The sequence below is a fragment of the Cibotium barometz genome, chromosome 63 (genome assembly GCF_041138505.1).
Source record: "Cibotium barometz isolate CiBa-2024 chromosome 63, ASM4113850v1, whole genome shotgun sequence".
Classification (NCBI taxonomy): Eukaryota; Viridiplantae; Streptophyta; class Polypodiopsida; order Cyatheales; family Cibotiaceae; genus Cibotium; species Cibotium barometz.
The window spans coordinates 15251084-15265558 of NC_141108.1; the positions used below are offsets into that span (position 1 = coordinate 15251084).

Sequence of the window (14475 nt, forward strand, 5' to 3'; positions counted from 1 at the left end):
TAATTGTTCTAGATATATTCCTTAATGACCTGACTGATCTTAAGAGAACGTATTTTGGGAAGTTGTTCAAGGAAATGGTGGGATCCCTAAAGAAACAAGGTGTGGTAGCTTCAAACCCTTTTGTCATCAAGGCTACCAAGCATGCTGTGTTCAAGTGCGTAACATTCCATAAAGTGTACTTACTACTTGGTTGTACTTTTATATTTGTAAACTGAATGAATGTAATAATGTGTAGATGGATTTGTAAGTGCCATGAGGAGAGATCTATTGCATATGTGCCTGCAAATTTAAAAGAATGGTGCAATCCAAAACCTGAAAGCACTATGTATACACAACAACAACTTCGAGACCTTTGACTTTTCAACTGAAAAATTTCCCAAAAGCGAGAAGAAGATGTATACTCGGGCTTGTAAAATAAAGCAATCAACTATGGGATGAACTATATAATTAGATATTTTACTTTAATTTAAATATTGTTTCTTATATCTTTTTGAATGGTGAATTCTATTATGAAGCCTAGAAGTCTACGTGACAAATCACATGTTCAAGGCAAAGGTAAAGGTCTTATGAAAGATGAAGGGGATGATGAAGATGACGAGGATGATGATGATGAAGAGAATGATTAACATGAAGGGACAAAAGTGCCAAAAAAGGATGCAATGAAGGGAAAAGGAAAGTCACTACAAGAAGAGGACGACTTTGATACCTCTCCAGAATATGACAAAAGCTGTTCTGATGATAACACACACAAGATTTAGGCAACTCCAAAAGTTGAAGAAGTTGGTCATTAAGCAACACAAACATGGCACTCTTTTACTTGTGGTTAATTGGTATTATTGTTACATTGTTTACATACTAACATAGATCAAGTTATGGATTTAGATAAGCTTGACAAGAGGTGAAGTGCCAAATGCACCATTGTGACCAATTCATCCACCTACTAGCCTAGGTGACTTGACTCCAATCCAAATGAATTTGCAAGGAATGATTTTACTCATTGTTGGTAATGATAATGTAAAGTATTTGTGTGGTGCATGCACTTACAAAATGTACGCTTTGTAGGAGTGCCTCGACGTACCACGACAATAGTCCTCGGTGCTCCCACTGAACATCAAAGTGCTAGTTCCTCTACTATTATAGAAGCCTCGGTGTTAACAGGTGTAATAATTAATTGTGACCACATGTGAAATGATTGTAAAGGTGTGTCTTTTATATTCTGTAATAACAATTGATGTATAACTCTACTCAACATGGTGTGGCATGACATCATTCTACAAAGATGATGGCATGTGTTGGGGATCCTTTAAAGATAGGCCGTGCACTTTTGAACTAGCAATGTTCACTGAAGCTAGAACATGTCTTTGATATGTTGTTGAAGGCCAACATGGGAGACATGACCTTTACTGTTAATAAAGGTATCAATACAAACACATCGTGTGATTGTATTGTAGTGAGGTTGCCCACAGGAGGTTCTATTTATGGTTTTCCCATGACATTGTCCCACCATGGAATCTCTGCACATGTGAGTGATGAGGTTATTTTCCCTTCATTAAGACCTTGTGTGTTGTTGTACATATGCTGCTTATGTGTATGTCATGCTTACATTTTTTGTGTAAGTCATTCTAATTAATTCCAAGTAGATGGAGAGGAGCATGCATTGCTTCAAATTTGCGAGACCATCTTAGACGATAATGGCTCTATTATTGTCATCGGTACTGTGTATCAAGTGGCAACCATTAACTCATGCCGAGCATTATGGCTTCTCCTTGGACACCTTGGTGAATGTGCGATGTACACCAGAGATTGGAAGGGCCTTTGGAAAAGAGGTAAGCAACACTAATCATAGAGGTTTCCATTGAGCATCACTTTGTGATACAAAAAATCATCTCATACTCTTGTGTAGATACATACCCTCGTCTTGCTGCTGCTACCTTCATGCGCAACCTTTCTCACCTGATTATATCATTGATCCTTGCAACATGATGCACTGGGTCAGATGCCCAGATAGGACATCATGGCAAGGTATGGAGTTAACTTTTCATGTGCTCCTAAATAAGGGCCTTACATTTTTTGGTGGAATTAAGAGAGATGTTTTCTTTACAAGTGGATCTCAGCGTGGATATGACTTTTGGGATAGCTTGTTGAGCCATCATGTAAATCAAGGACAAGTGTTAGTAGAGCTTTATGTTGGATGTGGAGATTGTGCTATGGTAGTAAAAAAATTAGGCATGAACATTGTTTATATTGACCTCAATGAGGATGTAGGGGGGGGGTGTCTTGACGAAGATTTCATTGCAGTGCAGTAAACATATTTATTTGTGAATATAGGTCATGATCTTATTTGTAACAATTGTTTATGATTGTGTCATGATCTTATGATTGTATGGCAAGAGAAAGTGGGCAAGAGCAACACATGTTAGGGTGATGCAAACGATGTTTATATACGTACAAACCAATAAAGAATTCACAGTTTCTATATTGTGTGGATGAATAAGGTAGTGAAGCATTTGTAGACTCGAGGATTTGTACGCAAAACATGAGTTAAGTAAGATTTGTTGGGAAATGAGAAAGAAATATAGAGAAAGTAAGCAGAGAGAGAGAGAGAGAGAGAGAGAGAGAGAGAGAGAGAGAGAGAGAGAGAGGCGAGAGTGAATAAAGAGAAGAACTCAAAGAGTGAGAGACTGAGAGAGAAAGAGCAAAGAGAAGGGTAGAGAGAGAAAAAGAGGGGGGGAGGCGAGAGTGAGCAAAGAGAAGGACTAAAGAGTTAGCAAGAGAAGGATAGAGAGAGAGAGAGAGAGAGAGAGAGAGAGAGAGAGAGAGAGAGAGAGAGAGAGAGAGAGAGAGCAAGAGAGTCAAAAGAAGGTTAGAGAGAGAGTAAAGAGAAGGAGAGAGAGAGAGAGTGAGCAACAAGATGGATAGAGAGAGAGATGAGGATATAGAGAGCAAAAGAGGGAAGGAGGATAGGAGGTAAGAGAAGGATAGAGAGGAAGAGAGAGAGATACAAAAGAGAGAAGGATAGAGAGAGTTAGCAAAGAGAAGGATAAAGAGAGAAAGAGCGAGAGCTAAGAGAAGGATAGAGAGAGAGAGAGAGAGTAAAGAGAAGGATAGAGAGAGTGAGCAAAGAGATGGATAGAGAGAGAGAGAGAGAGAGAGAGAGAGAGAGAGAGAGAGAGAGAGAGAGAGAGGAGGATATAGAGAGCAAGAGAGGGAAGGGGCATAAGAGGTAAGAGAAAGATAGAGAGCGAGAGGAGGATATAGAGAGCGAGAGAGGGAAGGAGGATAGGAGGTAAGAGAAGGATAGAGAGGGAGGGTGGGAGAGTGAAAGGGAGAGAGAGAAATGGATGGTGGTAATAGAAGAGAGCAAGAGTGTTAGCAAAGAGAGACAAGGATAGAGAGAGTGAGAGAGGGAGGGTGGGAGAGGGAAAGGGAGGGAAGAGAGAGGAGGAGGGAAGAGGGTGGGAGAAGGAAAGAGAGGGAGGGTGGGAGAGTGAAAGGGAGGGAGAGAGTGGAGAGAGAGGGAGGGTGGGAGAGTGAAAGGGAGAGAGAGAGAGAGAGAGAGAGAGGGTGGGAGAAGGAGAGAGGAGGATCTCCTTCTCCACTCTCTCTAGGAGGATCTCCTAGAGAGAGTGAGGGAGGAAAGACAGAGAGTGGGGGAGGGAAGAGGGTGGGAGAAGGAGAGAGAGGGTGGTGTGGGCTGTACGGTGGTGGACGAAGATGGTGGTGGCAATAGTTAGAGAGAGATTGTTCAAGTAGAGAGAGAGGGTAGCCCTTAAGAGCTCCCTCCACCGAGATCGCTCGGTGACCATCCTTGTACATAGTGGGATCCTTCAATACATAACCTGCATCCGCACACTAAGCTTGCCATTTTGATCTAATGGCACCGAGATAGGCTTACAATCAGCCATCCCATACTTGGACAGCATGTCTAATACATACTATCTTTGTGACAGTCAAATACCATCAGGTGTGCAAATGACCTCAATTCCCAAAAAGTAGCACAAATCTCCCAAATCCTTCATCTCAAACTTTCTTTTGAGAAGACTTTTCACATGCTCAATCTCATCCAAGTTGTCACTCCCAACAATAAGATCATCTACATAGATGGTGATGATCACAATACCCTTATCACTCTTGCGCACATACAAAGAGTGATCTGCATATTCCATATGAAAACTAATAGTGACAAGATACTCAACAATCTTGTCATGCCATGCTCGTGGAGATTGCTTTAGCCCATACAAAGCCTTACTAAGCTTATATACATACTCTGGGTGACTTGTATCCTCAAAACCAGGTGGTTGATCCATATACACTTCTTCTTGTAAGTCACCATGCAAAAACACATTTTTTACATCCATCTGATATAAAAACCATACTCTGGGTGACTTGTATCCTCAAAACCAGGTGGTTGATCCATATACACTTCTTCTTGTAAGTCACCATGCAAAAACACATTTTTTACATCCATCTAATGTAAAAACCACCCTTTAGCTCTGTAGCCACTACAATCACAGCTCTCACAGTAGCCATCTTTGCAACCGGGGCAAATGTCTCCTCATAATCAATCCCATGTGTTTGCGCATATCCTTTGGCTACCAATCTAGCCTTGTACCTGCTTATGCTACCATCACTGTTATGTTTCACCTTATACACTCATTTACAACCAATAGCTTTCTTGCCTTCAGGCAATGGCACCAAATCCTAAGTCTCATTTTCATACAGTGCATCCATCTCCTCATCCATAGATTTCTCCCAATACGCATTTCCAATAGCCTCATCAAAACATGTGGATTCTACAACCTGCACAACTTTTGCCATATAAGCATAGTGATATGCCACATAACCATCATAAGTCAACCTCTGCACATGATTTTTAACTCTTCTAAATCTTCGTAACTTTGCATTCATGGCTTCCATAGCCTTCTTCACACGAGGTGTCCTCATTGCTAGAATCCCAAGCTCCTCGCATCAAGGCTCATCTCCAAGCCACTAGACTCTCCGTCAACAAGAGAATGCCATGCAAAAATATCAGGCATACCAAGGGGCTCAATCACTTTCTCTTTGCCTTTATGTGATATACCAACAACATTTCTAGGACTAGTATTATGACGCAGCCTGTCACTCCATGGTCTATCAACAAAACCGCTGGATGAGGACTCTCTTGGTCCACTCAATGACTGTGATTACTAACGTGCATTCTGTGCAATCACATTTCCACTCACATTAGTCCCAATAACATCTTTTTTAGCAGCATACTAGATACTCATCTAATTAAATACAACATCCTTGTTTACTCTCAATTCACATGTAGCAGGATTATAGTATCTATATCCCTTTTGCTTAAGGGAATACCCAATAAACACACATCTTTCTGCCTTTGGATCTAGCTTAGTACGCAACTCATTTGGCACATGCACATATGCAATATATCCAAAAACTTTCAAGTGAGACAAATCAGGTTTCTTGCCAGTTAACTTCTCCTTTGGCATTACATCATGTATGGCTACAGTAGGAGTCTTGTTCATGATATAAACTGCTATAGACATAGCCTCAGCCCAATTGCTATGTGGCATATTCTTCTTTGCCATCAATGCTTGTGCTATCTCTGCAATGTGCCTGTTTTTTTGCTCAGCAACTCCATTTTGTTGAGGAGTGTATCTACAAGTAAATTATCTCTGAATGCCATTCTTTCGTATGAATTTAGAGAACTCATTGGAGAAGTATTCTCCCCCTCTATTTGATCTTAGGCACTTCACATGCTTTCCTGTTTGTTTTTCAGCCACCAGCACTCTGAAATTTTAAAAACAAGTGAACACTTTACTCTTCTCCTTCATGAAATACACCCACACTTTCCTCGTGTGGTTATCTATGAATGTTACGTATTACTTGCAGCCACCCATAGACATAGTCTTTGCAGGACCCCATACATCTAAATGCACAACATCTAGTACATTCCTGCTCACATTTCTATCATGTAAAAATACATGCTCTATTTGCTTTTCAAATACATACTTCACATACTTTCTGTATACCTTCAATCTTAAACTTAGGCAGTCTTGTCATAGTTTCTTTAATCTACATAGACTTTATTCTTTACACATTTACATGCCCAATTCTCTTATGCCAAATGTCTGTATCTACAATAACTCCTAAACCAATTGCAAACATTGCAACACTCACTTCAGGCATATTTACATTCAATATAAATATTTTGCCCACTCTGTTGCCTTTTGCAACCAACCTGCACTTATCTTTAAAGTCTTTTACATAATAGCCATCAGGGTTAAATCGGACTTGCAAACCCTGCTCAATCAATCATCTGGCCAACTGAAACCAGATTCTTTGTAATGTTTGGAACATGAAGTACATCTGTAAGATACTTCACCTTACCATCCTACATAGACAATGGTACATCTCCAACATGGGCAATTGGATGAACAGTGTTATCCCCTGTTTCAAACAAAACTTGGTTTTTCAAGACTCTTCATTTCCTTGAACCACTTACCATGACTTATCATGTGGTTTGAAGCACCTTAATAAACATATCATACATCGTCCTTCCATGCTGCTACATCATTTCCAGACACAGCATTAACATGTTGCATAACAAACTTGTAACCTCTCATTATCCTCATTATTTTTGTTAGAGGACGCATAGTTATTTTGTTGCACTTTTCTATTTCGCATGTCACTCTGTTTCTTATAGCAATTTACGTGCACATGTCCAGGCTTACCACAGTAAAAACAGCCTTGTGTATCGTTATGCTGCCTTTGCCAATTACCACGACCTCATTGACCCCCCTACCTCTAAACTATCCTCTTCCACTTGTGCGTTGTTGTTGTTGTGAATCCTCGAACTGTTGCTGCTGACCATAATTCTGATTACTTGTTTGGCCACCACCTTGGCCATGTCCACGACCTATACCTCTTCCTCTTCCTGCACTTGTGTAGAAGGCTTACTGCGCTGAACTATTTTTGTTTTGTGAAGACTGTTGATCTTCACCCAAATTCTTCTCTTCAATGATCAGCATTGACACCAAATCTGTGAAGTTGGGAATGTTCTTCCGAGTCTGAGTAGACATCTTGAACGCCTTGTATTGTGGCCCGAGACTATGTAGACACACTTCCACCTTATCACATCATCATCAAAACAGAAACACCAATTTATGCAAATGATTCCACAATGCTCTTGATCTTCAAGGCATAATCATTTACATATATATTTTTCTTCTCCACAGTATGAAGTTCATTCTTCAACTGAATCTTTCTTGTCTTGGTGTTTGTTTCATATAGCTTCACCAAGGTGTCCCATGCCTCCTTAGGTGACTTGGCATCATGTATATGCCCAATCATAGTATCTTGTATGCTGATAGAAAGCCAATACATGACTTTCCTTGCTCCTTGATTCCAATCCTTGAATTCTTTTACAGCTGTACAGTTGGAGTAATCTCCAGTATCTCTGGTGCCTCCTCATGTTCAGCTTCAATGTAGTCCCAATAACCTTTTTCCATTAGGAAATTTGTCAATTTAAACCTCCAAGCATGGAAGTTGTTCTTGTCAAGCTTCTCTGCAACAATCTGGTTTATTCCATCATTCGACATCTTGTCTGCAATACAAATTTACCAAAAACAGTACTCTTGTTTGATCTGCACAATCTGTTGTATTCTATGCAGTGGTACTATACTGCACCCAAATTGTCATAACCAGTGACCTCAATTTGCACACATACACCCAATGGCAACTTTAAGACCTCTTTCTAGTACACACAATGTCTACACAACCAACCGTCCTTCCTGCAGTTCCAGTTCTGTAGAGAATTGAAACTTACCCGCAATGCCCGCAAATTGAAAAATGGAGGTCTAGATATGCCCAAAACGCGTTTTCGGTCGAAAAGTGTTATCCAATTGATAACAGACAGTATAGGTGTCCTGCAGCTCTGCTCCCACGAAGAAAGCTCTTCAATTAGAGTTCGTTTGCCGGTGCCTCCCGAAGAGCTCCCGACAAGGGTGTAGTACTCAACACAAAGGGGGAAGAGTAGATGAAGCTCTTACCCTCGTACCGCTTCTTGTGCTTCTCTTGCTTGTCGCTCAACCCTTAGCATGAACCAGGCTCTAATGCCATGAAAAGATGCAGGGGGGAGAAGAGAGCTTGAGCTCTTGTAAGCAAACATACACTCACACAAACCCTATAAGAGAACACACAAGGTGAGAGGCTAAAAATTCTTCTTCTTCTTCACACAACAAAAGAGGTTATCAAAGAAGATAAAGTGACTAACACAAATAATAGACTATATACAAGCGGTCCATAATGTGAACACTCTAAGTGGAGTTGGTAGGTGTGGACTAATTGATGTAGTTCGGTTGTAGAATCTATGGTGAAGATATGTCGGTGCTAGCTATCGAACCCGCCAGTGATGTAAATGTCAAACGATCATGCAGGCATCTCGTGAGTGTCAGCTCATGTTGAGCTTGACATCGCAACAAGTTGAAGGTCTTGACCTTCTAATCTAACTAGCCTAGTAGATAAGCTTACAACGAAATGGATTTTAACACTAGTTCTGTAATTGGACACTAAAGTGTCCCGAGGACACTTTAGTGTCTTGTTTCTCACCAAAACTTTGAAATTTTTTGGGGAACCTAGAAACAACATTTCTACACCTTGTTTCAACCATAGGTCGGTTAAAAGTCAAAAAATAAAGGGAATTTTTCATGATGTTAAAACACAAGCTATATTAGAAATTTGACAAAAAACTCTAACTTGAAATTTTCATTGAAATTTGAAGCTGTTTTGTCAAAAATCCCATAAAATGCCTATAACTTCTTGAATAAATCATGTTTTTCATGTTTGTAAAAGTTAATTGGTAGAACATGGGGTTTCAAAACAATACAATCTCCTTTAGGTCCTAGTTCCTAAGCTACTTGTGAACTATAACAAAAATCTCATAATTACCAAGATGCTGAAAAAGAGGAAAATTTTGGCCTTCCAAAGGTACTTCCATAAAACTAGGGTTATGTGAGTGCAAAATGGCAATCAGAAATGATTATATAGTTCAAAACCAAGTTAATACATATTTTTTAGGGTCCCAAGCTCAAGTAAATCTTGCTACTTGAGCGCTATCTTAGTTTTTCAATTGTGCTACATTCTTCAAAATTTTTAAATTCTCTCTCAACAACCATGAAACAAAGGTTTTAGGTGTCCAAATTATGTTTGTACAATGTACCTTAGCGGAATTATTCTATACAGACAAAATGTTGCAAGTTTACTAAGGAATGCAATACGTATGACTCAAGAATCTAAATCCAGAATTTTTGTTGTGTGCAGTTTTGACATTTTGAAACAATTAATATTTGTAGCTTACTAAGGGGCTTTTACATATAACTTTAAGATCTCAATGGATAGAGTAAGTATTGTATCACCTTAAAAAACTTACAAACACATTAAAACCATGTATTGGTTTAGATACAAATGGATGCTAAAAAGTGGTGTATCAAACACACACAACTTCCTACTATTTTAGACACTCTCAATTGAATTTTATTTCATGTGAAACTTGGCAGAATCTTTGACACAAATATGAAATAATTACTTGGAATTTTTCACGGGACTTAGTAATTTTTTTCTCTAAGCTTATAAGGCGGTTTTCTCAAACTTGAGTTGCAGTCCTATTTATGGGTGTAATTCCTTATCGTGCCAGCATCCAAATTGCAAGGTTACATTTTTTAAAGACACACTAGGTCACATATTCAAACTCCTCAAGAGGGATTTTGAATATGTCTTTCCTAGCGCAAGTAGCATTTTATTTGCATCGTCCGAAAAAGGATACTTAAGTGTCCTTTTTTGGTACCAAACTAGTGTTAAGAGTCTTTCAAAAAACTAATGAATATCAAAATATTATCTTGACTAGTTTTTAAGCTTGAATACTACTCCACTATCTTCCTCTCTCTATTGTGCTCTCTCTCTCTCTCTCTCTCTCAACAATTCTATGACAATTCAAAATAATATACAACTTTCTTATTGACTAAAAAGTTGAAGTTTGTATATATAATAAATTAAAACATTTAAAATACCAATGATAAAACTTTTAAAATAATTGTACCTTTTAAAATAATTATACCTTAGTCTTGAGTCATGCTCAACTCTTGGTGGTGTTGATTTTTTTGTCATGATGTTTGTTTTGCTTTCTAAAGTTGTGCAATTAAATATCAAATTTGTTGTTATTTTAAATTAATTATAATTTGTCTCTAAATTGGATGTGGATAAATTAATTATAATGTGTCTCTCAATTGGATGTGTATAATTTATAACAGTGTATGCATCGTAACTAGTTAATATTATTGAGATTTTAGTGTATATTGATTGATTATGGGATGAGAAGCACTCCCCTAAAAAAAAATGAGAGAGTACATATGTATAGACAAGTGGTTTGACTCGTGCTGCTTCACACATATATAATTCCTAGCTTGATATTTTTCAAATTTTACCCATCCTCGAACCTCTAAACTGGTAGCTTTGTGAAACATAATACTAGTGGACTGACCCGTGCTTCATACGTATATGATTTCCAGCTTGATATTTTTACCTCCGAATTCTTGCCACGTGATAGCTTTATAAAACTCTTCCTTTATATAATATATAGAAAAGAGATATAGAGATGCTATAGAGAAGAGATATAGAGATGCCCCAAACTTGCCTCCTATACTATAGCCAAACCATAGCACCCTTGCCTCCCATTGTGGAGGTGCTGAGTTCGAATTTACCCTAGTACTCCTTAGTCCTTAGGTTGTAAGGAGTGCGCGTGAACCTGCTCTAAGCAGGCCAAGGCGTTAATGGAACCAGACTCACCTCAGCCAAGAAGTGCAAGAAAACGTAAGCAGAAATCAAATTGATGTCTGCAGGAACTGCATCAAGAAGGGAGTCTACAATGCAGAATCATCATTATTTCTAAGCAGCGACGCATGAATTGCAATTATGGGTGTGATTAAGACAAAGGGTGGCGGCGCTAATTGAGAAACTGCGATTAAAAATCAAGCAAAAGATGGCGCTGAAGGTGGGAGGCGAGGCGGCGTTGTTAGTTCAGCTGGCAGACTTTGATGCGTTGAAGCTGATATCTCTGATAGTAAAGGCAGCCCAGAATGCGAGCCCAGAATGCGAGGACGCATGAATTGCAATTGCGGGTGTGATTAAGACAAAGGGTGGCGGCACTAATTGAGATTAAATCAAGCAAAAGATGGCGCTGAAGCTGGGAGGGGAGGCGGCGTTGTTAGCTCAGCTCGCAGGTTTTGATGCGTTGAAGCTGATCTCTCTGATAGTAAAGGCAGCCCAGAATGCGAGGATGCACAGGAAGAACTGCAGGCGGTTTGGGCAGCACTTGAAGCTGATAAGCGGCCTGTTGAAGCAGCTGCAGTTTTCGGAGTTGAGGTGCAGGCCCGAGACAAGGGAGCCCCTCCGAGAGCTGGAGGAGGCGCTGAAGAGGGCCTATGTGCTGGTGCACAGCTGCCGCAACAAGAGCTTCCTCTACCTGCTCGCCCTCGGCTGGCGCTTCGTCGCCCAGTTCAGAGAATCGCAACAGGAAATCGACGCCCTCCTCCGCCTCATCCCCCTCATCACGCTCGTGGAGCAACACCGGGTCAGTATAATAGGAATCGACACCATCCTCAGCTGCTCCATTCTCTCTTCTCTCCTTTCCTGCGTCTTTCATTTCTGCACACCTTCTCCTTTCCTGCGTCTTTCATTTCTGCACACCTTCTCTGCGCTGCGCCCCTAAGCCTCACATGGCATTTGGATATAATTAACCCTTTTGTTGTCTCTCTAATGGCTTCCTTAGGCTCCTAGATTTAGATTGGCAGTATATCTACTTAAAGACTATATTAAAGAGTTAGGAAAATCCCATTACTTTGGAATTTTATTTTTAATCTATTTTTTTGTGTATCTTGTCTTGAACATACCAATTTTCAATCTATTTTTTTGGTGTATCTTGTCTTGAACATACCAATTTTCAATCTACTTTTTTGGTGTATCTTGTCTTGAACATACCAGTATATCTTGTGGATTTAGAATCTATTTTTCAAAAGCTTTCCATCGATGATGTCACGTGAGAGGGTTCTAAGAAAATTTTAAAAAGGTTTATCGTGCCCCATTTTTAATCTTACAAAATAAAAATTAAAAATTTCCCAAACATCTTAATATGGTCTTTTTAAGCATTATGGTATTTGGATACAAACCCTTTTGTTGTATCTCTCATGGCTCCCTTAAGCTCCCAACTTGGCAGTGCATGGGTTTAAACATCAAACAAACCCTTTTCCGATCTCTCTACTGCCTCCCTGCAGCTCCTAACTTGGCAAAGCATGGGTTTAAGCATCATCATGGCCCCCTTTTGCCAACTTGGTAGTACATAGATTTGACACGAGGGGTGGAAAGGTGGCATTCCATCTCCCCACTTTATCACACTAGCAAGTTGGCAACTGTGGAGTGTCTATCCCTTGAAAAGTTGAAATGCATCATCATGGCCCCCTTTTGCCAACTTGGTAGTACATGGATTTGACACGAGGGGTGGAAAGGTGGCATTCCATCTCCCCACTTTATCACACTAGCAAGTTGGCAACTGTGGAGTGTCTATCCCTTGAAAAGTTGAAATGCAAAGTGTATGGAGAAAGACAATGTCAAAAAGGCAAAGGATGTCAGTGGTTTGTGTATGAAAGGCAAAGGCCTGGGCATCTTAAATGCGTGTATAAATTTTGATCGCTAAACGGTCTGAAGACAACAAAGACACCTGCATATAATATTTCGTCCGATTCCTCCGACACCACGTGACTGACTTCGTCACGTTCTCCGCACAATCTGGATCCGGGCTCAAGCCCGGTGGATACCCAAGCACGCCATATCTCTGTCTGAAAAATACAGATCCGCAAGCGCTCTGTAGGTTTCACTCTGCACATTCTGCGTATCGCCCAACGCCACATGTCCAGCTATTCCTACAACGCCCCCTGCAGTTGAGAACCCAAATCATGTTTATATTGTGGGCGCCCTTCGTTTTCCGGTACTGAGTCCTGTCTGCATTGTTGTTGCCGACCTTCAGACTCGTGACTGCATTTGGCCGAGATTACTCAGTGGTTTTTACCTTTTGGCCTCTAATTATATACTTTAAGTGGAAATTTAATCGCTCTGCCTCTGATTATACACTTCAAGTCAAGAGGTTCAAGCGGGGATTTGACTCCATTTGGAGGTGACCCTTTGGTATTGGCCTGACAGTGAAGGCTAATGGTCTCAATGTGGCTGGATAACATTTCTACCCTAACCCAATAGGGTTTTGTGGCCTGGTTAATCCACTTTGTACGGCAGATAGTGAAGGTTTAGTGGGTCTCCATCCGACTGCCTAGGTAGCCCTTTGGTTCTGGAGTTGCACAATATGGTTCTCTGTGTGTTAAAGAGGTTGCCTGTCTACCCAACTAGGGGTTTGGCTCATTTGGCCTTGGTAACCTAGTGCGACCATAGCCCTGGTTACCAAGCGGTCTCTCTTGACATCACTACTGCGACCAGCTAGGGTTTAGACCACACGTGGTGTGGCTAATCCATTGCTTGGGATTCTAATCTTTTGACAGTGAAGTGATTAATGGCTCTCAATTTGGCTGGAGAAGCTGCTACTATCGCTCAACTTGCTGGTGTTGATGCGGTGAAGTTAATCTCTCTCATTGTCAAGGTTGCCAACAATGCCCGCATGCACAAGAAGAACTGCAAGCGATTTGCACAGCATTTGAAACTGATTGGGAATTTGTTAGAACAGCTGAAGCTCTCGGAACTCAAAGAGCGGCCAGAAACTGGAGAGCCTCTAGAGGAGCTTGAGGACGCCCTGAAGAAGGCCTACGTTCTTGTGCACAGCTGCCAGAACAAAAGCTACCTGTATTTGCTTGCCCTCGGATGGCATACTGTCAATCAGTTCAAGGAATCCCAAGCTGAGATTGACAGTTTACTCAGGCTGATACCATTAATATCACTTGTGGACAACAATCACCGGGTGAGTGCAGCACAATATTTTGTTAGTTCTCAGTTGCATTTGTCATTTGTGTAAAGATACTAACGTGGTAACCAAGGAATCCGATAAAATAGTAAAAAGGTTATTTTTTTCTTGGAGATAAGAGACTGTACACTTAACAGATTCCTTGATATAATGGCACCTCCATAGTGGAAGGACCACCAAGTCAACAGGCTCATATGCCCCATTAGGCAAGAAATTGTCATCCACAGTTGCACAATTTAAACTCTAAACTGATAGAGAAGAAGCAAATGATTTTAGTCCAATCAAGGGCATTCGTAGACTGAGTTAAACAGTGTTTGTGGTATGCACTTTGTTTTCGGATAGAGAAGACTAGACAGAGGCTGAACCTCCTGCTAGCTTGTAGGTTGATTTCACTTTATTGAGTTATCACAAGGTGCAGCCAGCTCCCAGAACCTGGGAGTCCCTGAACTTGGGAGTGCATT

At 40.5% G+C, this 14475-nt stretch overlaps 1 protein-coding gene and 1 pseudogene across 5 annotated transcripts in view; both read left to right on the forward strand.

Annotated features, from left to right (window-relative positions):
• Positions 1–11180: 11180 nt before the first annotated feature.
• On the forward strand, positions 11181–11764 carry LOC147603742 (cell number regulator 13 pseudogene; annotated as a pseudogene).
• Positions 11765–12716: 952 nt separating this feature from the next.
• LOC147603743 (cell number regulator 13-like) overlaps positions 12717–14475 on the forward strand; it is a 41449-nt gene continuing 39690 nt past the window's right edge. For 2 of the 5 annotated variants that reach the window (XM_086795895.1, XM_086795897.1), the window contains exon 1: positions 12758–14011. In XM_086795895.1, the coding sequence (XP_086652021.1) occupies positions 13610–14011 (402 nt within the window). In that variant the 5' untranslated portion in view covers positions 12758–13609. Of the gene's footprint in view, positions 14012–14475 lie in introns of all 5 variants that reach the window. The other 3 variants (XM_086795893.1, XM_086795894.1, XM_086795896.1) reach the window with 3 other exon arrangements.